This window comes from Ranitomeya variabilis, chromosome 4 (assembly GCF_051348905.1).
Source record: "Ranitomeya variabilis isolate aRanVar5 chromosome 4, aRanVar5.hap1, whole genome shotgun sequence".
Taxonomy (NCBI): domain Eukaryota; kingdom Metazoa; phylum Chordata; class Amphibia; order Anura; family Dendrobatidae; genus Ranitomeya; species Ranitomeya variabilis.
The window spans coordinates 241,202,369-241,227,589 of record NC_135235.1 but is presented as its reverse complement, the minus strand read 5'-3'; the positions used below and the strand labels follow the sequence as shown (position 1 = coordinate 241,227,589).

The 25,221-nt window shown below is 49.9% G+C and overlaps 1 protein-coding gene across 5 annotated transcripts in view; it reads left to right on the top strand.

Moving 5' to 3' along the window:
• The window catches only part of HSPG2 (heparan sulfate proteoglycan 2), a 237,714-nt gene that overhangs the window by 124,622 nt on the left and 87,871 nt on the right, over positions 1 to 25,221 (top strand). For 4 of the 5 annotated variants that reach the window (XM_077260476.1, XM_077260475.1, XM_077260477.1 and 1 more), the window contains exons 33-43: positions 18 to 158; positions 242 to 433; positions 16,361 to 16,453; positions 16,600 to 16,680; positions 16,762 to 16,992; positions 17,079 to 17,192; positions 18,698 to 18,825; positions 21,369 to 21,455; positions 21,706 to 21,764; positions 21,852 to 22,019; positions 23,837 to 23,947. In XM_077260476.1, the coding sequence (XP_077116591.1) occupies positions 18 to 158; positions 242 to 433; positions 16,361 to 16,453; positions 16,600 to 16,680; positions 16,762 to 16,992; positions 17,079 to 17,192; positions 18,698 to 18,825; positions 21,369 to 21,455; positions 21,706 to 21,764; positions 21,852 to 22,019; positions 23,837 to 23,947 (1,405 nt within the window). Of the gene's footprint in view, positions 1 to 17; positions 159 to 241; positions 434 to 929; positions 969 to 5,994; positions 6,100 to 15,601; positions 15,863 to 15,967; positions 16,052 to 16,140; positions 16,225 to 16,360; positions 16,454 to 16,599; positions 16,681 to 16,761; positions 16,993 to 17,078; positions 17,193 to 18,697; positions 18,826 to 21,368; positions 21,456 to 21,705; positions 21,765 to 21,851; positions 22,020 to 23,836; positions 23,948 to 25,221 lie in introns of all 5 variants that reach the window. The other variant, XM_077260474.1, reaches the window with a different exon arrangement.

The window sequence follows — 25,221 nt, the reverse complement described above, 5'->3', positions numbered from 1 at the left end:
TCTCCTGCTTTCTGCAGCCACATGTGGAGGGTCTTTCATGCAGTACCTGTCGCCCCAGTCACTTCTACCTCAGTGCGGACCACCCAGATGGCTGTTTGCCGTGCTTCTGTATGGGGGTCACCCAGCAATGCTCCAGCTCCAGCTATCACCGTGAACTGGTGAGACAGGACCCCTGATGTCTGCATGTTGGGAGTTGTAGTTCCCGGGGAGCCCTGAGTGACTTCATGTTTTTCTCTTCCAGGTCACCAGCCCTTTCCTGCCTGGAAACTTCCAGAACTTTGCCCTGGTGAACCGCCAGCACAACGTCCGGATCACCTCTGGATTCGTGGTGGAGATGTCCATTCAGGGGCCGCAGCTCTCTTATCGACAGTTTGACCAGTTGGGACAGGAGTCCTTTTACTGGCAGCTGCCAGAGAACTACCAGGGGGATAAGGTAACGACCTGGGGGTCTCACTGTGGGGGAGCTGTACGCTGGAGACCCCTTGTGCTACTGGGAAGTGAGCAGAGCAGGTGGTAAAAGCAGCACAGTGACCAGTAATAATGAGCCGCCATGTCCTAAGAAAGGGCCCGAGGGATGATCCCTGAGCAGCCAGTGACGGGATAGGACGTGGCAAGAAGCTGGGGGCTGAACAGACTACGACTACCGTGACCTCGGACCTGCGCCTGCCTCTGATGGCTTTGATTGCTAATGCCGCGGCTTCCTTTCCTTCTTGGTTGGGGTCAGATCCTGATTGTCTGATTAGAAGTATGGCTGCCAGTGCCGAGAGGGGTCAGGGGTGCGGGCAGAGAACCAGACATGTGAGATGACATCCCCTTCTGGACCCTGCTACCCCCTGGACCTGTTGTGCCGCGGGCTGGGCCAGTTGTGCCACGGGATGGGCTAGTTGTGCCGTAGGCTGACCTCCTCTTTCTCTCTTTTCTATATGCAGAGGGAGATGCTCTTTGCTCGCATGCGACGAGCACACAAGGTATTAGCCTGCATGACGCTGCATGAGCGTGTGGCACATAGTGCGTGTATCTATATATATAATTGTCTAAGGGTTTTTCTGTCTGTCTGTCCTGGAAATCCTGCGTCTCTGATTGGTCGAGGCCGCCAGGCCTCGACCAATCAGCGACGGGCACAGCATGGCGACGATGATGTCATAAAGGTTGCCTCGACCAATCAGCGACGGGCACAGTCTGCCGTGAATTTGCCTCGACCAATCAGCGACGGGCACAGTATCGACGTAGATGTCATAATGGTTGCCATGGTGACGATGATGTCATAAAGGTTGCCTCGACCAATCAGCGACGGGCACAGTCTGCCGCGAATTTGCCTCGACCAATCAGCGACGGGCACAGTATCGACGTAGATGTCATAATGGTTGCCATGGTGACGATGATGTCATAAAGGTTGCCTCGACCAATCAGCGACGGGCACAGTCTGCCGCGAATTCTGGAATCATCATTGTCCATATACTACGGGGACATGCATATTCTAGAATACCCGATGCATTAGAATCGGGCCACAGTCTAGTATATATATATATGGATATATATATATATATATATATATATATATATATATATATATATATATATATATATATATATATACTGTCCACCTACTGGGACCAGGGACGAGAAAAGGCTGTGGTGTAATCACTGCTTCTGGATAAATGCTCATGGTCCTCATCCAGTAGACCCGCGTGCTTCATCCTCTCCGCATGTACGCCGTCAGCTACACACACCTGATCCCACCCCAGTGTACCCAACACTGTACTGATCCCGCCCCAGTGTGCCCGACACTGTACTGATCCCAACCCAGCGTACCCGATACTGTACTGATCCCACCCCAGTCTACCCGATACTGTACTGATCCCACCCCAGTGTACCCGATACTGTACTGATCCCACCCCAGTGTACCCGATACTGGACTGATCCCACCCCAGTGTACCCGATACTGTACTGATCCCACCCCAGTGTACCCGACACTGTACTGATCATACTGGACTGATCCCACCCCAGTGTACCCGATACTGTACAGATCCCACCCCAGTGTACCCAATACTGTACTGATCCCACCCCAGTGTACCCGATACTGTACTGATCCCACCCCAGTGTACCCGATACTGGACTGATCCCACCCCAGTGTACCCGATACTGTACTGATCTCACCCCAGTGTACCCGATACTGTACAGATCCCACTCCAGTGTACCCGATACTGTACAGATCCCACCCCAGTGTACCCAATACTGTACTGATCCCACCCCAGTGTACCCGATACTGTACTGATCCCACCCCAGTGTACCCGATACTGGACTGATCCCACCCCAGTGTACCCGATACTGTACTGATCTCACCCCAGTGTACCCGATACTGTACTGATCCCACTCCAGTGTACCCGATACTGTACTGATCCCACCCCAGTGTACCCAATACTGTACTGATCCCACCCCAGTGTACCCGATACTGGACTGATCCCACCCCAGTGTACCCGATACTGTACTGATCCCACCCCAGTGTACCCGACACTGTACTGATCATACTGGACTGATCCCACCCCAGTGTACCCGATACTGTACTGATCCTACCCCAGTGTACAAGATACTGTACTGATCCCACCCCAGTGTACCCGATACTGTCCTGATCCCACACCCGGGGTATCTGATACTGTACTGATCCCACCCCAGTGTACCCGATACTGTACTGATCCCACCTGTTATGATCCTTAGTGGTTGAGGATCACAAATTACTCCAGCTAAGTAACAAAAATAGGACAAGCTCTAGGGAGGTGGCAAACTGGACTGACCGCAAATCTGAACCTATCCAAACACACTAGAAGTAGCCGGTGAACGTGCCTAAAAATCCTAGACGTCTCGAGCCAGCCTGAGGAACTAACTACCCCTAGAGAGAAAGAAAAGACCTCTCTTGCCTCCAGAGAAATAATCCCCAAAGATATAGAAGCCCCCAACAGATAATAACGGTGAGGTAAGAGGAAGGCACATACACAGGGGTGAAAGCAGATTCAGCAAATGAGGCCCACTAATACTAGATAGCAGAAAATAGAAAAGGGAATCTATGCGGTCAGTAAAAAACCCTTACAAAATATCCTCTCTGAGATTTCAAGAACACCCACACCAACTAACGGTGTGGGGGGAGAAACTCAGTCCCCTAGAGCAACCAGCAAGCGAGGAAATCACATTTTAGCGAGCTGGACTAAAAACATAATGAACACTGATAATCAAAAAATGATCAAACAAAAACTTAGCTTGTCTTGGAGAGACTGGGAGCAAGGTAGACACAAGGAATCTGAAGAGCACTGAATACATTGATAGCAGGCAAGGAACTGAGTCTCCAGGTGAGCTAAATAGGAAACCAACCAAGGATAACGAACCAGCTGATGCAGCCAACCTGCAGAAAGACAACACTACACAGTATCGCTTGTGACCACCAGAGGGAGCCCAAAAACAGAATTCACAACACCCACCCCAGTGTATCCGATACTGTACTGATCCCACCCCAGTGTACCAGATACTGTACTGATCCCACCCCAGTGTACCCGATACTGGACTGATCCCACCCCAGTGTACCCGATACTGTACTGATCTCACCCCAGTGTACCCGATACTGTACTGATCCCACCCCAGTGTACCCGATACTGTACTGATCCCACCTCAGTGTACCCGATACTGTACTGATCCCACCCCAGTGTACCCGACACTGTACTGATCATACTGGACTGATCCCACCCCAGTGTACCCGATACTGTACTGATCCCACCCCAGTGTACCCGATACTGTACTGATCCCACCCCAGTGTACCCGATACTGTACTGATCCCACCCCAGTGTACAAGATACTGTACTGATCCCACCCCAGTGTACCCGATACTGTCCTGATCCCACACCCGGGGTATCTGATACTGTACTGATCCCACCCCAGTGTACCCGATACTGTACTGATCCCACCTGTTATGATCCTTAGTGGTTGAGGATCACAAATTACTCCAGCTAAGTAACAAACACAGGACAAGCTCTAGGGAGGTGGCAAACTGGACTGACCGCAAATCTGAACCTATCCAAACACACTAGAAGTAGCCGGTGAACGTGCCTAAAAATCCTAGACGTCGCGAGCCAGCCTGAGGAACTAACTACCCCTAGAGAGAAAGAAAAGACCTCTCTTGCCTCCAGAGAAATAATCCCCAAAGATATAGAAGCCCCCAACAGATAATAACGGTGAGGTAAGAGGAAGGCACATACACAGGGGTGAAAGCAGATTCAGCAAATGAGGCCCACTAATACTAGATAGCAGAAAATAGAAAAGGGAATCTATGCGGTCAGTAAAAAACCCTTACAAAATATCCACTCTGAGATTTCAAGAACCCCCACACCAACTAACGGTGTGGGGGGAGAAACTCAGTCCCCTAGAGCAACCAGCAAGCGAGGAAATCACATTTTAGCGAGCTGGACTAAAAACATAATGAACACTGATAATCAAAAAATGATCAAACAAAAACTTAGCTTGTCTTGGAGAGACTGGGAGCAAGGTAGACACAAGGAATCTGAAGAGCACTGAATACATTGATAGCAGGCAAGGAACTGAGTCTCCAGGTGAGCTAAATAGGAAACCAACCAAGGATAACGAACCAGCTGATGCAGCCAACCTGCAGAAAGACAACACTACACAGTACCGCTTGTGACCACCAGAGGGAGCCCAAAAATAGAATTCACAACACCCATCCCAGTGTATCCGATACTGTACTGATCCCACCCCAGTGTACCAGATACTGTACTGATCCCACCCCAGTGTACCCGATACTGTACTGATCTCACCCCAGTGTACCCGATACTGTACTGAACCCACCCCAGTGTACCCGATACTGTACTGATCCCACCTCAGTGTACCCGATACTGTACTGATCCCACCCCAGTGTACCCGATACTGTACTAATCTCACCCCAGTGTACCCGATACTGTACTGATCCCACCCCAGTGTGCCCGATACTGTACTGATCCCACCCCAGTGTACCCGACACTGTACTGATCCCACCCCAGTGTACCCGATACTGTACTGATCCCACCCCAGTGTACCCGACACTGATCCCACCCCAGTGTACCCGATACTGTACTGATCCCACCTCAGTGTACCCGATACTGTACTGATCCCACCCCAGTGTACCCGATACTGGACTGATCCCACCGCAGTGTACCCTATACTGTACTGATCCCACCCCAGTGTACCCGATACTGGACTGATCCCACCGCAGTGTACCCGATACTGTACTGATCCCACCCCAGTGTACCCAATACTGTACTGATCCCACCCCAGTGTATCCGATACTCTACTGATCCCACCCCAGTGTACCCGATACTGTACTGATCCCACCCCAGTGTACAAGATACTGTACTGATCCCACCCCAGTGTACCCGATACTGTCCTGATCCCACACCCGGGGTTTCTGATACTGTACTGATCCCACCCCAGTGTACCCGATACTGTACTAATCCCACCCCAGTGTACCCGACACTGTACTGATCATACTGGACTGATCCCACCCCAGTGTATCCGATACTGTATTGATCCCACCCCAGTGTACCAGATACTGTACTGATCCCACCCCAGTGTACCCGATACTGTACTGATCCCACCCCAGTGTACCCGATACTGTACTGATCCCACCCCAGTGTACCCGATACTGTACTGATCCCACCCCAGTGTACCCGATACTGGACTGATCCCACCCCAGTGTACCCGATACTGGACTGATCCCACCCCAGTGTACCCGATACTGTACTGATCCCACCCCAGTGTACCCGATACTGGACTGATGCCACCGCAGTGTACCCGATACTGTACTGATCCCACCCCAGTGTACCCGATACTGGACTGTGGATGCATGGTTTGCTCCTGGCCTGTCTTGAGGGCATACTAGATGCTTTATCGGTTCTGGTCCACTGGTGGTTCTGGTCCGCAATGCATGGGTTGATATAGATAACCATCCTGTACATCCAGCAGAACGAATCATCACTGACCGAAGAGGAAATGCGCAGAAGAGTCACTGCTGGAGACCTAGAAGAAAGCCATGACCTTCAACATCGCTTTCGACGACAAGCCCAGGTAGCGGCTTACATGGGACTGCCTTTCCTTGCAGAGCATGCCTAAGTGTAGTCCAGAAGAGATCACACAATGTGCCCCACGAACTCCCCAGCACTCGCCACACTGCAGATATGATGCAGGGCTGTGAGCTTCATATTCCTCATTCACCTGCTGAGCCGCTGGTCCCCGGCCTGGCCCTCATTGACCTCCATGCTCTCTGCTCACTCATGACTGCTGCTTCTGTGTGTGATGGTGATGATGATGATGCTCGGGCGCTTTCTCCTATGTGTGATTGTGAAGATGCTCCTGCGCTTGCTCCTTTGTGTGAGAGTGATAATACTCCGGCGCTTGCTCCTGTGTGTGATGATGATGATTCTCGCTCGCTCCTTTGTTTTGGTGATGATGGTCACGCGCTTGTTCCTGCGTGAGAGATTGATGATGCTTGGGTGCTTGTTCCTATGTGTGAGAGTGATGATGCTTGGTCATTTGCTCCTATGTGAGAGTGAGTCATGCGCTTGCTCCTGTGTGTTTTGGTGAAGATGCTCACGCGCTTGCTCCTGTGTGTTTTGGTGAAGATGCTCACGCGCTTGCTCCTGTGTGTTTTGGTGAAGATGCTCACGCGCTTGCTCCTGTGTGTTTTGGTGAAGATGCTCACGCGCTTGCTCCTGTTATGGATCTGCAACACAGGACTAAGGTAGAAGTGGGAAAACTGACCCTGCACTGAGACTAGGCTGATACCCTACGATGGAGTGGGCGACCCATTCCTTGCAAATAGACCCACAGACGATCCTAGGTTAATCTCAGCAAAGACCCATACTGTAGATAGGGGAAAGGAGGTCCCGAAAAGGTCTAAGGACTAGGTATGAAAACAGGTCACCTCCTAATAGAAAATACAGAGAGAGCTGCAGAAACCAATGGAAAACAGAAACTAAAGATAGCAGAACTGGGGGTCCCAGAACTGCACAATATCAAGCACACAAAGCACCTAGCTAGAACTCAAGCGGATTAACACTATTGTCCAGCAAGGAATGGGACGCAGGTGTTGGGTAATAAAGGGTGATACAATCACCTGACCTAAGACAACCCAGCAGCAGGGGAAAAAGACCAGCAGCCAGAAAACCACAATAAGATGGCGGATGGTCAAAAACAAAACAGATTCTAACAGTACCTGCCCTTTTACGAGGATCCTCTTGGCCGAGCCTTGTTCGGAAATCTCCTGTGAAAAGCCTTAATCAGCCTTGAGGCCGAGACGTCCTCCGCTTTCACCCAGGAATTAACCTCTGGACCGAAACCCTTCCAGGACACGAGATACTGCAACCTTCCTCTGTGCCACCTGGAATCTAAAATGCGTGAAATCTCAAACTCGCCATCCTCATCAACTGGAGGAACAGTCGGCATCACCTCCTTATCTGGTGTGTCAACTTTCTTCAGGTAAGATACATGAAAAACTGAATTCTCCAGGACGAGGAGATGTCTAAACTCACCGCTGCCGAGTTGACCACCTGAACCACTTTGAAGGGTCCTACAAACTTAGGCCCCATTTTTTTAGAAGGGATCTTCAAACTCAGATTCCTAGAGGACAACCAGACCATGTCCCCAACTGCAAACAACGCCTCCCTTCTTTCATTGTCAAAATATTTCTTTGACCTCCTATTTGCCTCCTTCAGATTATGGCGTACATTGGTTCAAACCCTGTCCAATTTTCCAGAAAAACTCTCCTCCTCAGGCACCGCTGCCCCAATCTTTGAAAATGGATTGAAAGATGGATGCCTCCCTGTACAGCAAAAAAAAGGAGAACACCCAGCCGAGGAAGACGTATGATTATTAAGAGCAAACTCAGCTAGTGGTAGATATTCCGACCACATCTCCTGATTGTCTGCTACAAAACATCTCAAAAACTGCTCGACGTCCTGGTTCTTCCTTTCGGTCTGTCCATTGGACTCCGGATGATAACCTGATGAAAATGACAAATGAACCTTTAATCTGTCACAAAAAGGCACGCCAAAAGCGAGCCACAAACTATGGTCCTCTAATGGAGACAATGTCCTTGGGAACCCCATGGAGCCTGACAATCTCTTTCACAAATGCCTTAGCTAGAGTCTTGGCGCAGGGTAATTTATTGAACGGGACCAGATGACACATCTTACTAAATCGGTCCACAAAAACCCAGATGACAGAAAAACCCTCAGAGACTGGCAGATCGGTGATAAAATCCATAGCAAGATGTGACCATGGCAAACTGGGAACCTCCAAAGGGCACAGCAACCCTCCAGCCGGGGCATGTGAGGCCTTCAACCTATCGCACACAGTACACTGATGCACCCACTTGATGATTTCTTTTTGCCACCCTGGCCACCAGAAACTTCGACCAATCGACTTTCTAATTTCCCAAATCCCTGGATGACCCACCAACTGGGACTCATGACATTCAGCAAACAAAGCTCTCTGCAAGGCTCTAGGCACAAATAATTTACCATACGGAGTGTTAGTTGGTGCAGCATTCTGGGCCTCAAGGATGCTACTGTCCAACTCAGAACCCAATGATGCCACCACCATCCCTCTCTGCAAAAGACATTCCTCCTTCTCAGTATTAACTGCTGGAGAGAAACTACGAGACAAAGCATCCACTTTAACATTCTGTGTCCCAGGGATATATGTCACAGAGAAATGGAACCGGGCAAAAAAACAGTGCCCACCTAGCTTGACGGGCATTCAAACGTTTAGTAGCATCCAGGTATATCAGATTCTTATGATCAGTAAAAACCTGTATCGGATGTCTAGCCCCCTCCAAAAAATGTCGCCAATACTCAAACGCGAGTTTAATAGCCAGCAACTCTCTGTTCCCAACATCATAGTTGAGCTCAGTCTCCGAAAATTTTTTAGAAAAGAAAGCAAAGGGAATGCACCCCATCCTCTCCCTCCTGGGACAGAACTGCCCCCACCCCTACTGAAGAGGCATCAACCTCTACCAGAAATGACGTGGTCTCATCTGCCTGGATCAAAACAGGAGCAGAGCTAAACCTCTCCTTGAGATGCTTAAAAGCCTTAACAGCCTCAGCGGACCATTGGACAGTATTAAAACCCTTCTTGGTGAGATCAGTTATAGGTTTAGCGATCACAGAAAAATTCTTTATGAATTTTCAATAATAATTGGCAAACCCTAAAAATCTCTGAACCGACTTCAAACATTCAAGCCTAGGCCACTCCAATACCGCCTGAACTTTCACCGGGTCCATCTCAAACCCATCACTGGAGACAAGGTACCCCAAAAAACTTTTTTTCTGTACCGCAAACTCGCACTTCTCCAATTTAACAAAGAGTGAGTTTTCACTTAAAATCTGTAGAACTTCGTGGACTCTCTGCTAGTGCGACTCCAGATCAGGTGAATAGATCAAAATATCATCCAAATAAACAATAACACGCCTACAGATCAACAACCTCAGAATGAAATTTTGAAAAAACGCAGGCGCATTAATAAGGCCAAAAGGCATCACCAGACACTCAAAATGACCTTCCGGGGTATTAAAGGCTGTCTTCCATTCATCGTCCTCCTTCACCCGCAGGAAATTATATGCCCCACGAAGGTCAATCTTAGAGAACCACTTCGCTCCGGTTAGTTGGTTAAACAAATCCGGAATCAGCGGCAACGGGTAAGGATTGCGCACAGTGATCTTATTAATCTCCCGAAAATCTAGACACGGCCCAAGGCCCCCATCCTTCTTTTTGACAAAAAAGAATCCTAAAGGCCCCGTCTCACTAAGCGATTTACCAACGATCACGACCAGCGATACGACCTGGCCGTGATCGTTGGTAAGTCGCTGTGTGGTCGCTGGGGAGCTGTCACACAGACAGCTCTCCCCAGCGACCAACGATCAGGGGAACGACTTCGGCATCGTTGAAACTGTCATCAACGATGCCGAAGTCCCCCTGCAGCACCCGGGTAACCAGGGTAAACATCGGGTTACTAAGCGCAGGGCCGCGCTTAGTAACCCGATGTTTATCCTGGTTACCAAAAAAAACAAACAGTACATACTCGCCTTTCGGTGTCCCTTGCCGTCTGCTTCCTGCTCTGACTGAGATCCGGCCGTACACTGAGAGCAGAGCGCAGCGGTGACGTCAGCGGTGCTGCGCTCTCACTTCTCACTGTACGGCCGGGAGTCAGTGAGAGCAGGAAGCAGACGGCAAGGGACACCGAAAGGCGAGTATGTACTGTTTGTTTTTTTTGGTAACTAGAGTAAACATCGGGTTACTAAGCGCGGCCCTGCGCTTAGTAACCCGATGTTTACCCTGGTTACCAGTGAAGACATCGCTGGATCGGTGTCACACACACCGATTCAGCGATGTCAGCGGGGCCTCAACGACCAAAAAAAGGTCCAGGCCATTCTGACACGACCAGCGATCTCGCAGCAGGGGCCTGATCGCTGGTACGTGTCACACATAGCGAGATCGCTATGGAGGTCGCTGTTGCGTCACAAAACTTGTGACTCAGCAGCGATCTCGCTAGCGATCTCGCTATGTGAGACGGGGCCTTAAGCCACAAGGGACTTAGAGGGTCTTATATGACCGGCAGCTAAACTAGTCCGTAGGTATTCCTTTAAGGCCTCCCTCTCGGGAATCGTCAGATTAAGTAAACAACTCTTAGGAAGTCTGGCACCTGGGACGAACTCAATAGCTCAGTCATAATCTCTATAGGGTGGTAGAGCTAGCGACTCGACCTCTGAAAATACCCTCCAGAAATCCTGAATGGCTTCAGGTAGCTCCTTCTTCACAACAGCAGCAATGTGAACATTACAACAATTACCATAACACCCCTGACCCCAGGACCTTATAGTACTAGATGACCAGTCTAGCAAAGGATTGTGCATTCTTAACCAGCATAAACCCAGGACGACTCGGCAAGGTAATTTAGCAAGGACAAACAAGTCTATAAACTCCTGATGTTCTATATTCACAGTAAGTGGGAACCCGGAAACCTTTCGAGAAATACACCCATGTTCCAGAGGAGTGTTATCAATAGCCACAACAGGAATAGGAGATGACAATGGTTCAGAATCAAACTTATATTTGTCTAGGAATTGTTGCTCAATCAAATTAAGGGCAGAACCACAATCCACCATTACCTGAAAATCAATGGAATGACCATGATATGTGGTATTACCAGAAAAAATAAACTCCTGCCGACCTTAAAAACAGGAGTGTTACTCCTACTGACTCTTTTTTCTTTCTTTATGCGAACCTCACATTGCTTAATAAAATGGTTAGCCTTACCACAATACAATAATAGCCCTTCAGAAAACCTCTTCTCTCTCCTGGGAACAAGAGGACATCACCCCAAGTTGCATCGGTTCCCGCTGTCAACGGGACTATCCTGAGAGACGGGGTTCAGCATTATAAGAGTCTTCTCTTCATTCCGTCTGTCCCTTAATCTTCTATCCACATGGATAGCTAACTGCATAGCAGTTTCCAAAGTATCAGGCGCAGGATATGCAATGAGCAAATCTTTCACTTTTTCACTCAAACCTGCTAAAAACTGACTCTTGAGTGCTGGGTCATTCCACCTGACCTCTGCGGACCATCATCTGAACTGGGTGCAATACCTCTCAGCATCAACAGAACCCTGTTTAAGCCGTCTGAGCTCTGCCTCAAATGGTGTGACCCGATCAGGATCATCATATAACAACCCCATAGCAGAAAAAATGCTTCTACTGATGTCAAACAAGGATCATCAGGATGAAATGAAAATGCCCAGATTTGGGGTTCATTTCGCAATAAAGACATAATAATCCCCATACACTGTAATTCACTCCCTGAGGATCTGGGTCTAAGCTGAAAATATAGTAAACATGCATTTTTAAACGTAAGAAATTCCTGCCGTTTACCAGGAAAAAAACTCAGGTAATCCTACAATGGGTTCTTCAGAGCGTGCTCCAGAGTAATTACGTGCTGTTGCAGGTCGGCTACTTCCAAAGTTAACCCTTGCAAGCGTTGAGCAAGATCTTGGACGCTGCACATATTGAAGGAATCCGGGAGAGAAGTTTTTTTTCTTGTATGGCTGGACAAACTGTTACGGAACTGCAACACAGAACTAGGATAGAAGGGGTAAAGCTGACCCTGCACTGAGACTAGGCTGATGCCCTACGATGGAGTGGGCGACCCATTCCTTGCGAATAAACCCACCGACGATCCTAGGTTAACCTCAGCAAAGACCTATAGATAAGAGGAAGGAGGTCCCTGAAAGATGTAAGAACTGGGTATAAAAACGGGTCACCTCCTAATAGAAAACAAAGAGAAGGCTGCAGAAACCAAACGAAAACAGAAGCTAAAGATAGCAGAACCAGAGGTCCCAGAACTGCAAAATATCAAACACAGAAAGCTATCAAAGCACCTAGCCAGAACTCTAGCGGATTAACACTGTTGTCCAGCAAGGAATGGGAGGCAGGGGCTGGGTAATAAAGGGTGATGCAATCACCTGACCTAAAGGTACCTTCACACGAAGCGACGCTGCAGCGATAGCGACAACGATGCCGATCGCTGCAGCGTCGCTGTTTGGTCGCTGGAGAGCTGTCACACAGACCGCTCTCCAGCGACCAACGATGCCGAGGTCCCCGGGTAACCAGGGTAAACATCGGGTTGCTAAGCGCAGGGCCGTACTTAGTAACCCGATGTTTACCCTGGTTACCAGCGTAAAAGTAAAAATAACAAACAGTACATGCTCACCTGCGCGTCCCCCGGCGTCCGCTTCCTGTACTGTGTGAGCGCCTAACAGCAGTTTACTTTCACTTTAGGGCCGGCGCTCACACAGTGCAGGAAGCAGACGGCAGGGGACGCGCAGGTGAGTATGTACTGTTTTTTTTTTTACTTTTACGCTGGTAACCAGGGTAAACATCGGGTTACTAAGCGCGGCCCTGCGCTTAGTAACCCGATATTTACCCTGGTTACCAGCGTAAAACATCGCTGGTATCGTTGCTTTTGGTGTCAAACCTGACTATACACGCCGGTCTGACGACCAAATAAAGTTCTGAACTTTATTCAACGACCAGCGATATCACAGCAGGATCCAGATCGCTGCTGCGTGTCAAACACAACGATATCGCTATCCAGGACGCTGCAACGTCACGGATCGTTGACGTTCTCGTTGTAAAGTCGGTTCGTGTGAAGGTACCTTAAGACAACCCAGCAACAGGGGAAAAAGACCAGCAGCCAGAAAACCACAAGATAGCGAAAGGTCAAAAACAAAATAGATTCTAACAGCTTCTCTGCGTAAGAGTGATGATGCTCGGATGCTTGCTCCTGTATGTGATAGTGAAGATGTTCCTACTCTTGCTCCTGTGTGTGATAGTGAAATTGCTTGTGTACTTGCACATATGTATGATGATGATGCTCACAGTCTTGCTCCAGTCATGTGTGTGATGGTGATGAAGCTCACACGATTTCTCCTGTATGTGATGATGAAGATGCTCCTTCGCTTGCTCCTGTGTGTGATGGTGATGATGCTCACACGATTTCTCCTGTATGTGATGATGAAGATGCTCGTGCGCTTGCTCCTGTGTGTGATGGTGATGATGCTCACACGATTTCTCCTGTATGTGATGATGAAGATGCTCGTGCGCTTGCTCCTGTGTGTGATGGTGATGATGCTCACACGCTTGCTCCTGTGTGTGATGGTGATGATGCTCACACGCTTGCTCCTGTGTGTGATGGTGATGATGCTCACGCGCTATCTCCTGTGTGTGATGATGAAGATGCTCGCTCGCTTGCTCCTGTATGTGATGATGAAGATGCTCGTGCACTTGCCCCTGTGTGTGATGGTGATGATGCTCGTGCGCTTGCTCCTGTGTGTGATGGTGATGATGCTCACACGCTTTCTCCTGTGTGTGATGATTATGATGCTCATGCGCTTGCTCCTGTATGTGATGGTCATGATGCTCATGCTCTTGCCCCTGTGTGTGATGGTGATGATGCTCATGCGCTTGCTCCTGTATGTGATGATGATGATGCTCGCGTGCTTGCTCCTGTATGTGATGATGATGATACTTGCGCGCTTGCTCCTGTGTGTGATGATGATGATGCTCGTGCGCTTGCTCCTGTGTGTGATGGTGATGATGCTCACATGCTTTCTCCTGTATGTGATGATGATGATGATGCTCACACGCTTTCTCCTGTATGTGATGGTGATGATGCTCGTGTGCTTGCCCCTGTGTGTGATGGTGATGATGCTCGTGCGCTTGCACCTGTGTGTGATGGTGATGATGCTCACACGCTTTCTCATGTGTGTGATGATTATGATGCTCATGCGCTTGCTCCTGTATGTGATGGTCATGATGCTCGTGCGCTTGCCCCTGTGTGTGATGGTGATGATGCTCATGCACTTGCTCCTGTATGTGATGATGATGATGCTCGCGCGCTTGCACCTGTATGTGATGATGATGCTTGCGCGCTTGCTCCTGTGTGTGATGATGATGATGCTCGTGCGCTTGCTCCTGTGTGTGATGGTGATGATGCTCACATGCATTCTCCTGTATGTGATGATGATGATGCTCACACGCTTTCTCCTGTATGTGATGATGATGATGATGCTCGCGCGCTTGCTCCTGTGTGTGATGGTGATGATGCTCACATGCTTTCTCCTGTATGTGATGATGATGATGCTCACACGCTTTCTCCTGTATGTGATGGTGATGATGCTCGTGCGCTTGCCCCTGTGTGTGATGGTGATGATGCTCGTGCGCTTGCTCCTGTGTGTGATGGTGATGATGCTCACATACTTTCTCCTGTGTGTGATGATGATGATGCTCGTACGCTTGCTGCTGTATGTGATGGTCAGGATGCTTGTGCGCTTGCCCCTGTGTGTGATGGTGATGATGCTCATGCGCTTGCTCCTGTATGTGATGATGATGATGCTCGCGCGCTTGCTCCTGTATGTGATGATGATGATGCTTGCGGACTTGCTCCTGTGTGTTATGATGATGCTCGTGCGCTTGCTCCTGTGTGTGATGGTGATGATGCTCACATGCTTTCTCCTGTATGTGATTATGAAGATTCTTACACACTTGCTCCTTTGTGTGATGATGATGAAGATGCTCACGTTCTTGCTCCTGTATGTGATGGTGATGATGCTCACGCCCTTGCTCCTGTGTGTGATGATGAAGATGCTCGCGCGCTTGCCCCTGTGTGTGATGGTGATGCTCACGCACTTGCTCCTGTATGTGATGATGATGATGATGCTCACACGCTTTCTCCTGTGTGTGATGGTGATGATGCTTGTGCGCTTGCTCCTGTATGTGATGATGATGATGCTCGCGCGCTTGCCCCTGTGTGTGATGTGATGATGCTTACACACGGTGCATTGTTGATCCTGCTTTTGTGTTTCTGTAATTCCCTTCCTGTTTGTATCACTCGTAGATCCTCGGCTGGTGTTCTGTGAGGCGCCACTTATCTCCTGCTTTGATTTTTTTTATCTGCCGTCCTTCTGTCGTTCATTTCCTTCCTTTCTTTCTCTTCTGCCTCTTTCCTTTGGCTCCAGATGGATAGAAATCAGGAGGAAATGGACAGTGAGATCTGGACGCTTCTCTCCAGCTTTTCCTCCAGTTCTGCAAAAGGCAAAACAAATGTTTCAGAGGTCGGGTCGGTCCTCTTGCCGTCGCCTCTAGTCGCGCCTGCCGGTCCACCATCACCTTCTGTGCGCCACCAGCGAGCTCAGGAAATTGCACAATCTCGTGCAAGAGCTCACACATTCCCTCTATCCGGTGCCCCAAGTCGTTCGCCTCAAGAAGCTACACATGAGGTATGAGGCGAGGTGTGTGCCGTCAGCCGCGGCCCCCCGTGCTCTGTGACTACGTATTGGTGCCATGTCCTTTTTGCCATAACCCTCCAATTTCCACACCTTAAGGCCGGAGCCTCTGCACGGGCCTCTCGTCAGAACTCTACAAATGTCCTTTTCTCTCAGACGCCGGGATTAAGAGGAGCGGAGAAGGTACAAGACCCTCGCTGTGTGCTGTGCATGGGGGGTGCAGGTCCGCCGCTGTGATCCTGACGCCAGGTCCTGCTCTGTTCTCTTCCCAGTACTCTCTGGTATACAAGGGCTTCTCTCTTCTCCCGGAGGGGGTCTTCTACTGGTCCTTACCTAAGCTTTTCCTTGGGGATAAGGTAAAGACGCTGATGTCCCCTTAGTCCCCGTGACACCAGGCTCCGACTTCTCCTGGAAGCCACTTGATCACAGCCATGGATTTTCAGGCCACGTCTTTTACAGAATTTCTGACTTTGTGCCATGTTCCTATTGCAGGTGACATCTTATGGAGGAACACTTCGCTACACACTGACCTACACATCTGGAATCCGGGGATCACCGCTGCCCGATGCCGACGTGCAGATTACGGTAATGCCGAGATCGGCTGCCATGGTGGATGCTCTCCTGCCTGTCTCCAGGTCACAGTGGTGGCATGTTGGGATCCAGGAGCTGAGCATTCAGATGACAGCGCAGCTACTAACTGACCTTTCCTGATCCTCTGCATTCCCTTCCAGGGCAATGACATCACCTTGGTGGCCTATCAGACTGAAGTGCGCCCTCGCGAGACCAAAACCTTTGAGATTGCATTCAGAGAGGTGAGACTGAGCTAGGATGGGTTGGTGAGCCGAGCCGTGGCACGCTCGTTCCTTATTATCGCCGCCATTTCTGCCCCGCAGAGTCAGTGGAAGCGTCCAGATGGGCAGCAGGCCACGCGGGAGCATCTGATGATGGCACTGGCAGACCTAGATGAGATTCTTATCCGAGCATCCTACTCCACTGACATGATATCTGCCAGCATTACCGGTGTGAGCATGGAGAGCGCCGGGCCCTCGTACACCAGCCTCCCGCAGGCCCTGGAGGTGGAGGAGTGCCGCTGCCCCCCAGGCTACAGGGGATTGTCCTGCCAGGTGAGAGACACGGCACCCTCCATCTGCTCTTCCATTGGGCCGTTATCTGCACTTTCTGCGAGTACTGAGTGTGATCTCCATGACAGGACTGTGCCCCGGGCTACACTCGCACCGGAGGAGGCCTGTACCTCGGACACTGCGAACCCTGTGATTGTAGTGGACACTCTGAAATGTGTCACCCAGAGACTGGTGTCTGCTCGGTAAGCGCTGTGGTCCTGGAGACTACACTGGCTGTATTACAGGAGAACTGTACAGTGGAACATATTGGGGGTTGTGGTCTTCTGCTTGCGAAGTCCCAACTATGTAGCCGTGTCTCAGAACCTAGTAACATAGTTAGCAAGGCCGAAAAAACCCATTTGTCCATCCAGTTCAGCCTATATTCCGTCAGAATAAATCCCCAGATCTACGTCCTTCTAAAGAACCTAATGACTGTAAGATACAATATTGTTACGCTCCAGGAAGACATCTAGGCCTCTCCTGAACCCCTCAACTGAGTTCGCCATCACCACCTCCTCAGGCAAGGAATTCCAGATTCTCACTGCCCTAACAGTAAAGAATCCTTGTCACGATAATGTAAAAAATTGCATATTGTAAGTTTAATTCTAGAAGGTACCATGGTACAAACACACGCTGCAGATTCGACTTCCCCCTTTCTCCCCCACTGCATTCGCTGATACAAAAACAAAGCCCTATGGCAGACACACTCTGTGCAACTTGATACCAATGTGTAGCAGACCCCACTGAGCAGTTTATGGCTTTTAGCTGCAAAATCCAGCCTCTGTGTAAATCCTTCATTCTCCCCTCCCACCTGATAGCAGCCAAAACTGGTATAGAAAGCATGAGCTTCTATTGTTCTTTTAAGGTTATATATATTGGCACCAATCACGGCTAGAGATATAAGGATTATATATTCCGGATGTCCATTGAGGGATCTATAGCTCCCTGAAATCGCTATAACCTAAACCCATCGAGTGCAAAGGGTGGGTTACGCCGTGTTTACACTTACAAGAATCCCCCTGATGTGGGGCACATCCTGATCATTGTGTCCTTCGTATACGAGATTCATACAGCAAGCTAGGTATAAAAAATGGTTGCCATAACTAAGAAAAGGGGAGGATTCAGCCTTTAAGTGAGGTCACCACAGGGGCAGTGTCTTGGTTTTAGACTAGGAAATAAGTGAGTGAAGCAGCAGTCTTCTCGTGTCTTTGTCTGGCTACTAGCTGATATACAGATGTGTGGTATGCATCTAGATGTGTCCCCTCCTCCACAGCACACAGCCAGCCATGAGATAAGATGACATAACAAAATGTAAGTGTTGTTTTCAACTTTAATCCCATTTTATTTGTAATTGTACGGTACATATGATACTTGTCTTCTTTGTAATATCTTTTTATACTTTGTAAACTCTGCCTACCTTTCTTTTGGAGTAAAATATAAAACTACTAGCTTGTCTCTCCTCCATACCTATACATATTTCACTACAGCCTCCCAGTCTCAGACTGGATGACTGATCTGTCAATAACTGCATCGCAGACACACTGTTGGGTAGAATCGTGACACCCAGGGCCGTCAGCAGATGTCCAGCACGCTATAGCACCACTCCACTGTACAGGGTTATAGCCGTGTGACGTTACTCAGCAGTAGATTAGTCCTACACGGTCTCATCTGGTCCTTACTACTTTACTGACAATTTTTTTTGTCCTAGAACTGTCTACATAATACGGCCGGTGAGTTATGTGACAAGTGTGCTCCTGGCTTCTATGGCGATGCCACTGCGGGAACCCCTGAGGATTGCCAGCTTTGTGCATGCCCATTAAGTGACCCCGAGAACCAGTAAGTATACCCATGTGCGGCAATGGAACAGAGACGATATAGAAGTATTCTCTCCTCCACCTATTCTGTCCGTCGTATTTGATCCTCACAGACCTGTAATAGTCTTTCCTCAATGTCCTCTCCTACCCTCATTATATCTTGTCTTTGTGCTCCTCTGTCCTTGTCCTCTTCTGCCCTGCTTTCATGCTCTTCTTCCCTCCTCCTGTTCTGCCCGCGTCCTGTTCTGCCTTCATCCTCTTCTGCCCTAGTCCTCTTCTGCCCTAGTCCTTTCCTGAAAAAGACCAAAAGCAAATTCCAATGGAGTCCTAGACTACAAAACCAAACCAGAACACAAGGATTCCTAAAATATAACTTTTAATATATAAAGTTAAAACCACAGAGTTCTAAAATTGAGGACAACACAATGAAAATGAATAACCAAGGGGGACTAACTGACCCCTATCAAATACCCTACTCCTGTCCACTACCTATTTGCGGAGGTTGGCACCCTAAGTTTCTGCGGTTGGCGCCCCCGCTCCACGAAGACTGGCCCTGATGGCCCTACAAATGCCCTATAGTCCCTAATAGGTAGTGTCACAAATATAAGCAGACCCAAAAACCAAAAATATTATAAAAAATTAGCAAAAATAGTTTGTATAAAGAATAAGAAAAAATTAGAAAAAACAAACTAAACAAAAAAACAAAAATCGTTTTAGAGCCATGTTGGCTCTAAAACGATTTTTGTTTTTTTGTTTAGTTTGTTTTTTCTAATTTTTTCTTATTCTTTATACAAACTATTTTTGCTAATTTTTTATAATATTTTTGGTTTTTGGGTCTGCTTATATTTGTGACACTACCTATTAGGGACTATAGGGCATTTGTAGGGCCATCAGGGCCAGTCTTCGTGGAGCGGGGGCGCCAACCGCAGAAACTTAGGGTGCCAACCTCCGCAAATAGGTAGTGGACAGGAGTAGGGTATTTGATAGGGGTCAGTTAGTCCCCCTTGGTTATTCATTTTCATTGTGTTGTCCTCAATTTTAGAACTCTGTGGTTTTAACTTTATATATTAAAAGTTATATTTTAGGAATCCTTGTGTTCTGGTTTGGTTTTCTAGTCCTCTCCTGCCCTAGTCCTCTCCTGCCCTAGTCCTCTCCTGCCCTAGTCCTCTCCTGCCCTAGTCCTCTTCTGCCCTAGTCCTCTGCTGCCCTAGTTCTCTCCAGCCCTAGTCCTTTCCTGCCCTAGTTCTCTCCTGCCCTAGTCCTCTTCTGCCCTAGTCCTCTTCTGCCCTAGTCCTCTCCTGCCCTAGTCCTCTCCTGCCCTAGTCCTCTTTTGCCCTAGTCCTCTCCTGCCCTAGTCCTCTCCTGCCCTAGTCCTCTCCTGCCTTAGTCCTCTCCTGCCCTAGTCCTCTCCTGCCCTAGTCCTCTCCTGCCCTAGTCCTCTCCTGCCCTAGTCCTCTCCTGCCCTAGTCCTCTCCTGCCCTAGTCCTCTTCTGCCCTAGTCCTCTTCTGCCCTAGTCCTCTCCTGCCCTTGTCCTTTCCTGCCCTAGTCCTTTCCTGCCCTAGTTCTCTCCTGCCTTAGTCCTCTCCTGCCCTTGTCCTCTCCTGCCCTAGTCCTTTCCTGCCCTAGTTTTCTCCTGCCCTAGTCCTCTCCTTCCCTCATCTTCACTGGTTTCTGTCCTCGTCCTGTTCTGCCTCATCCTCTTCTAACCTCTTTCTTGTCTTCCGCCCTCATCCTCACTGTTTTCTACCTTGTCCTCTTGTGCTTTCGTCCTCTCCTGCATATTTGTCCTCTCCTTCCTTCGTCCTCTTGTGCCCTCGTCCTCTTGTGCCCTCGTCCTCTTGTGCCCTCATCCTCTTGTGCCCTCGACGTCTTGTGCCCTCGTCCTCTTGTGTCCTCGTCCTCTTGTGTCCTCGTCCTCTTGTGTCCTCGTCCTCTTGTGCCCTCGTCCTCTTGTGCCCGCGTCCTCTTGTGCCCTCGTCCTCTTGTGCCCTCGTCCTCTTGTGCCCTCGTCCTCTTGTGCCCTCGTCCTCTTGTGCCCTCGTCCTCTTGTGCCCTCGTCCTCTTCTGCGTTCGTAATCTTCTGCCCTCGTACTCTCTTGCTCTTGTTTTCTCCTACCTTTGTAATCTTGTTCCCTTGTCCTGTCCTGCCCTCGTGCCCTCGTTCTGTGTACGCGCCCTTTTCCTCTTGTGCCCCCGTCCTCTCTTGCCCTCGCCCTCTCTTGCCCTTGCCCTCTCTTGCCCTTGTCCTCTCCTGCCCTTGTCCTCTCCTGCCCTTGTCCTCTCCTGCCCTTTTCCTCTCTTGCCCTCGTCCTCTCGTGCCCTCGTCCTTTCATGTCCTCTTCTTCTTCTGCTTTCGTCCTCTCCTGTCTTGTTGTCTTCTGCTTTCATCCTCTCCTGCCCTCGTCCTCTCCTTCCTGTGTCCTCCCTCGTCCTGTTCTGCCCTCGTTTCTCATGCCCTTGTGTCCTTGAGTCCTTCTGCTTTCTTCCTCGTCTGCCCTTTTTTATATTGTTTCTTCATGATATTTCTACACTTCTCTTTGAATTTCTGTCGTTTTGAATTTCAGGTTTTCTAAAACCTGTGAGCCGGATGGTGCTGGAGGCTATAGGTGCACGGCCTGCCCCATAGGGTACACAGGACAATACTGCGAGAGGTCAGTTCTAAGATGGATCCTTGTGTGCTTGTCCTCCTGTGTACAGAGGGTCGGCTAGGGTCTCCTGTCCCTGTCCTGCTCTCTTCCCTGGTTCACTGCCGTGTAATGTATAGTCAGATCGGTGGCACATGTCCGGCACGTTAGGTTATTCTCCCCATTTGTGTGGAGATTGCTTCCTGTACCCGGCAAACAGGAGGAGCAGTGACACCAAGAGTGCAGTCTCATCTTATGGTCTTATCTTCTGCGACAGGTGCGCTGCAGGATACATTGGCAATCCCAGTGTCCGCGGACAGAAGTGTGTCCCCGAGGGTAAGAAGGCATGCTCATGGTTGGATGATAAAGCTGCTGCAATCAGTGTACAGAGCCAGGTGATACATCGTCCCACTTCTATTCCAGACAGACAATCAAATTTCATCGTCCGAATTTACCCCGAGAAGAAATCTGTCACTGCAGGTAGTGAGACGAGTCTCCGATGCCAGGGAAGTGGCGACCCCCCATACTACTATTTCTGGTCTCGAGAAGATGGGAGACCTCTTTCTGCAGTCACCCAGCTGCGGGAAAAAGGTACAACAAAGCCAGAAACTGACATGTCTGGTACATCACCCATATCTGGTGTCTCCTGAAATCGGCTCGGACAGAGTCTCCTCATGTGATGTCTCCTGATGTCAAACTGGGCAGAGTCTCATTGTGTGAGGTCTCCTGAGATCAGGCCGCGCAGAGTCTCCTCGTGTGATTTCTCCTGATATCAGGCCAGGCAGAGTCTCCTCGTGTGATTTCTCCTGATATCAGGCCAGGCAGAGTCTCCTCGTGTGATTTCTCCTGATATCAGGCCAGGCAGAGTCTCCTCGTGTGATTTCTCCTGATATCAGGCCAGGCAGAGTCTCCTCGTGTGATGTCTCCTTATATTGGGCAAGGCAGAGTCTCCTCGTGTGATTTCTCCTGATATCAGGCCAGACAGAGTCTCCTCGTGTGATTTCTCCTGAGATCCGGCTGCGCAGAGTCTCCTGGTGTGATTTCTCCTGATATCAGGCCAGGCAGAGTCTCCTCGTGTGATGTCTCCTTATATTAGGCAAGGCAGAGTCTCCTCGTGTGATTTCTCCTGATACCTGGCCAGGCAGAGTCTCCTCGTGTGATTTCTCCTAATATCAGGCCGGGCAGAGTTTCCTCGTGTGATGTCTCCTTATATTGGGCAAGGCAGAGTCTCCTCGTGTGATTTCTCCTTATACTGGGCAAGGCAGAGTCTCCTTGTGTGATTTCTCCTGATACCTGGCCAGGTAGAGTCTCCTCGTGTGATTTCTCCTGATACCTGGCCAGGCAGAGTCTCCTCGTGTGATTTCTCCTGATATCAGGCCGGGCAGAGTTTCCTCGATTGATGTCTCCTTATATTGGGCAAGGCAGAGTCTCCTCGGGTGATTTCTCCTGATACCTGGCCAGGCAGAGTCTCCTCGTGTGATTTCTCCTGATACCTGGCCAGGCAGAGTCTCCTCGTGTGATTTCTCCTGATATCAGGCCGGGCAGAGTTTCCTCGTTTGATGTCTCCTTATATTGGGCAAGGCAGAGTCTCCTCGGGTGATTTCTCCTGATACCTGGCCAGGCAGAGTCTCCTCGTGTGATTCTCCTTATACTGGGCAAGGCAGAGTCTCCTCTTGTGATTTCTCCTGATAACAAGCCAGGCAGTCTCCTCGTGTGATGTCTCCTGGAATTGTCCCGGGCAGGGTCTCCTCGTGTGATGTCTCCTTATATTGGGCAAGGCAGAGTCTCCTCATGTTATTTCTCCTTATACTGGGCAAGGCAGAGTCTCCTCTTGTGATTTCTCCTGAAATCGTCCCAGGCAGAGTCTCATCATGTCCTGTCTCCTGGTATTGGCCCAGGCAGAATTTCCTTGTGTGATGTCTCCTCATGTGATGTCTCCTGATATCAGGCCAGGCAGAGTCTCCTCCTGTGATGTCTCCTGATATTATTATTATACGTTTTTATAGCGCCATTTATTCCATGGTGCTTTATATGTGAATGAGGCAAAGATAGACAAGTACAATAAACATGAGTCTTCTCGTGTGACGTCTCCTGATATCAGGCCGCGTAGGAGAAGTCTTGGATGCGATTAAATTAGTTCCCTCCCTCTATAACAATGTTCCCCAACTCCGGTCCTCAAGAGCCTCCAACAGGTCATGTTTTCAGAATTTCCTTAGTATTGCACAGGTGATTGAATGCTTGCCTGTGCAAGTGACGCAAATATTACTTGTGCAATACTAAGGAAATCCTGAAAATATGACCTGTTGGTGGCTCTTGAAGACCGGAGTTGGGGAACATTGCTCTATAACAACATGTGTGTCTGACCGCATACCAGTCTTCACCTGTCTTGATCTCTCTCTCTCTCTCAGGTGAGATCCTACACTTCTCTAACTTGCAGCCATCAGATTCTGGCGTCTACATCTGTACCTGCCGTAACTACAAGTACGTGAACACCAGCCGAGCCGAGATCATCGTCGACGGTGAGAGAAACCGCCTGTCTTCATGTGCTCGCCTTAACTCTCCACAACTGGGCCATAATGTCCTGTGCTCACCGCTGTCCTGTGCTCACCGCTGCCCTGTGCTCACCGCTGCCCCGTGCTCACCACTGCCCTGTGCTCCACTGCCCTGTGCTCACCACTGCCCTGTGCTCACCACTGTCCTGTGCTCACCACTGCCCTGTGCTCACCACTGCCCTGTGCTCACCGCTGTCCTGTGCTCACCGCTGTCCTGTGCTCACCGCTGTCCTGTGCTCACCGCTGTCCCGTGCTCACCGCTGTCCCGTGCTCACCGCTGTCCCGTGCTCACCGCTGTCCCGTGCTCACCGCTGTCCCGTGCTCACCGCTGTCCCGTGCTCACCGCTGTCCCGTGCTCACCGCTGTCCCGTGCTCACCGCTGCCCTGTGCTCACCGCTGCCCTGTGCTCACCGCTGCCCTGTGCTCACCCCTGACCTGTGCTCACCGCTGTCCTGTGCTCACCGCTGTCCTGTGCTCACCGCTGTCCTGTGCTCACCGCTGTCCTGTGCTCACCGCTGCCCTGTGCTCACCGCTGTCCTGTGCTCACCTTTGCATATTGTTGCACTCTGTGGCCGTCTGCCAACTATATACCCTGCTGTCCTCTATATACCCTGCTACCCTCTATATACCCTCCTGCCCTCTGCCCACTATATACCCTGCTGCCCTCTTTATACCCTCCTGCCCTCTGCCCACTATATACCCTGCTGCCCTCTATATATACCCTGCTGCCCTCTATATGCCCTCTGCCCGCTATATACCCTGCTGCCCTCTATATACCCTCCTGCCCTCTGCCCATTATATACCCTGCTGCCCACTATATACCCTGCTGCCCTCTATATACCCTGCTGCCCACTATATACCCTGCTGCCCTCTATATACCCTGCTGCCCACTATATACCCTGCTGCCCACTATATACCCTGCTGCCTTCTGCCCACTAGTGTTGTTCTGCTCATAACACTGCCTTTCTTTGGTTTATGCCGCCATTCCCGGGACGCTCCGCACCGTGCAGCGCTGAGGTTTGTGCCTTGTTGGTGTCTTTCTATCTCCCCCTATAACCCGGCGCTCGGGGCTCTGGTTTCTGTGTGATGTTTCTGCTCCTCTGGTGTTTCTTCCTGTGCAGTAGAGATGCCGTACATTACCGTCTGGTGCTGCCCGCTTGTCCTGCTGGTGCCTGGCGGCTCCTTACACTGCGGCTCTTTACACTGCGGCTCATTACCCTGCTGCTCATTACTCGGCGGCT